Source organism: Mycetomoellerius zeteki, unplaced genomic scaffold (assembly GCF_001594055.1).
Source record: "Mycetomoellerius zeteki isolate Tzet28-1 unplaced genomic scaffold, Tzet1.0 scaffold235, whole genome shotgun sequence".
NCBI lineage: Eukaryota > Metazoa > Arthropoda > Insecta > Hymenoptera > Formicidae > Mycetomoellerius > Mycetomoellerius zeteki.
Genome location: NW_017257211.1, coordinates 41580 through 44203, shown reverse-complemented (window position 1 = coordinate 44203; position 2624 = coordinate 41580). Strand labels below are relative to the sequence as shown.

At 32.4% G+C, this 2624-nt stretch overlaps 1 protein-coding gene across 1 annotated transcript; it reads left to right on the top strand.

Moving 5' to 3' along the window:
* Positions 1 to 1183: 1183 nt before the first annotated feature.
* Positions 1184 to 2618, top strand: LOC108723441 (uncharacterized). The gene has a single exon (XM_018449219.1). The coding sequence runs from the start codon at positions 1813 to 1815 to the stop codon at positions 2368 to 2370; it is 558 nt and encodes a 185-aa protein (XP_018304721.1). The 5' UTR covers positions 1184 to 1812; the 3' UTR covers positions 2371 to 2618.
* Positions 2619 to 2624: the final 6 nt, after the last annotated feature.

Genomic DNA, 2624 nt, shown 5'->3' with positions numbered 1-2624 from the left:
GAACTTAGCAAATAAAAAAGTACACCTTGAACAACAGTGGTTAAAATTTCTAGCAACCAAAGAAATAAGAGATACTGCACGTGATGAAAGACATATGAAATCTGAGGAAAGAGCGATTGAAAGTTTTACGCTGAAAAAACAAATGGTAGCTTTAAAAAGAAAACAGATAGAGCAAAAAAAAGAATTATCAATTAAAAGATTGAAAGACAAAGAAAATAGGCATACTGAAATAATAAAAATTGAGAAAACGAAATGCAAGTTATTGAAAAAATTATTAAATCAAGCAAATATAAATAACATCTCCGATGATTCTGACGAATAGTAAATGATTATTAATATGTTTCGGAAATAGTAATAATTGAAGACAGATTAGTTATTGTTTGTGAATAAGTATTTGAAAAATACCGAATAAAAATGTGTAATATTATACAAAAATAATGAAGTATATCCATGAATTCCGATATACGATCATTTATCTTCAATTATTACACAATAGTTGAACAACAAAATTGTGATTTATTATTGAACATGTTCTAAAAGCGTGAGCTAAGTTTTAGACAGCTAAGGTGAGATAAGTACTATAAGATTTGTTCTAAAGTATATCATTTACTAAAATATCTTTGTGCATTAGTTTTATATTTTTGTTTATTTTTCAAATTTTATAAAATTATTGTATATTTTGTTTGGGGTTCGGTCCACTCAGCGCTACAAATACTTTGAGGCATCAAATGGACCGTAGCCTTAGTTGCAATTAGAATGAGATTTATCATGAAGCATCAAAAGTTTGCAATATGAAGTTTTACATTTAAGTATAATTATTAAAAGATTACTTTTACGAAAGGAAAATGATGAAAATCATCTGTGATAACTCTAATAAGTAGTTGATTATTATTTATGACCAAGTACCTTCTTATAAATGCTTTTTTATTAAAGGACAGTATTCTATAATGTAGTGTTCAATCTAACATGTTTCTTACTCTGAATAAGATTATAATATCCATAATACTGCAATAAATAAGACTATTGTATCTATTGCAGTAAAATTACTATTATTGTACTCTATTGTAAATACAGTTTTTAAATAAAATATAATGTTCGTATTCAAACTGTGTCATGGTCAAATATTTTTATTGAAAACATATACATGATAATTAGTTATATACATACTATAATTTATTCCTGGTCGAATATTTCCCGGAATATTTGCATTCTTCGATCTACTTGAAGTTTGCAATTAATATTTTCATCAAGATCATCGTTCATATTAATATTGTCTAGTTCCTCAATTTCCACATTATCGTAATTGAAATTTTCATCGTTACAATCTAAACATAAATTATGTAAGATACATGCAGCTACAATTGTATTTGTAACAAACGGTAAGTCGCGATATTCTGAAAAAAATTTTATTCATCGAAAACGTCCTTTCAGAATGTATGAAATTAAATTCGGTTTCAAGAGGAGTAAGGTGACCGTTATCACGAAAAGGAGGAACAAGCCATTGTAATGATGGATATGCAGAATCCTCGATTATAAATTTTCCATTTGGAAAAATTACTTCTCTATCCTCATTAGCTGAATTGTATAATGGAGATTTTCTCAGGACTCGTGCGTCATGGAGAGAACCCGGCTGATCACAATATATGTACAAAAAAGTTCTGAGCTTTAGATTTCATACAACCGAAATAACAATTTAAATTTTATATATCTTCCCGCCCTTTTGCGGTTTTAAAGCGTTAACATTTGGCCTTCTAAAATGCCATACGGTTTGGCGTTTGATGCACATAATCTCAAAAATCAGTAGTGTTCACGATGGCAATAACAAAAGAGCATATTCGATTTTCCGTCCACTTGGCGTTTCATCTGAAGAAAAATGCTGCTGAAGCCACTGCAATGATTTGTGCTGCATATGGAGAGAACGCTGTAAGTCATGCTACATGTAAAAGATGGTATCAAAAGTTTTGCCAAGGAGATTTCAGTCTTAAAGATGAATCGCGTGCTGGACGCCCTGAAAAGATTGAAACGGACGAATTGCAAGCACTGCTGGATATAAACTCTGCGCAAACTGAAAAGGAGCTTGCAGAACAGCTTAGCTTACGCAGCAAGCCATTTGCGTACGATTACGTACGATGGGAAAGGTTCAAAAGGAAGGCAGATGGGTTCCGCATGAATTGTCCGAAGACAACAAAAATCGACGGCGTGACACTGCACTCACTTTGCTTTCAAAGTTCCGGAAAAAAGATTTTCTGCGCAAAATCGTTACAGGCGATGAAAAGTGGATTCTTTATGATAACCCTAAACGTAGAAAATCATGGGTTGATCCTGGTCAACCTTCGACATCGACTCCAAAGCCCAAGAAGGTTTTTGTGATCAAAAAGTAAGGTGACTTTTCATTTTTATAAAAAAATATTCATTTATTCATCCAAAATTATGTTATCCCCTTCAAAATAATCCCCCTCTGATACAATGCACTTGTGCCAGCGCTTTTTCCAGTCGTCAAAACACTTCTGAAATGCACTTTTGGGTATTGCCTTGAGCTCCTCCAGCGATGCAGCCTTAATCTCCTCAATCGTCGCAAATCTTCGTCCTTTCATGGGCCTTTTCAATTTTGGGAAGAGGAAAAA

Bases quoted from the DNA above. Each gene is read 5' to 3' on its own strand.
- LOC108723441 (XM_018449219.1), top strand. From the start codon at position 1,813: ATGGCAATAACAAAAGAGCATATTCGATTTTCCGTCCACTTGGCGTTT.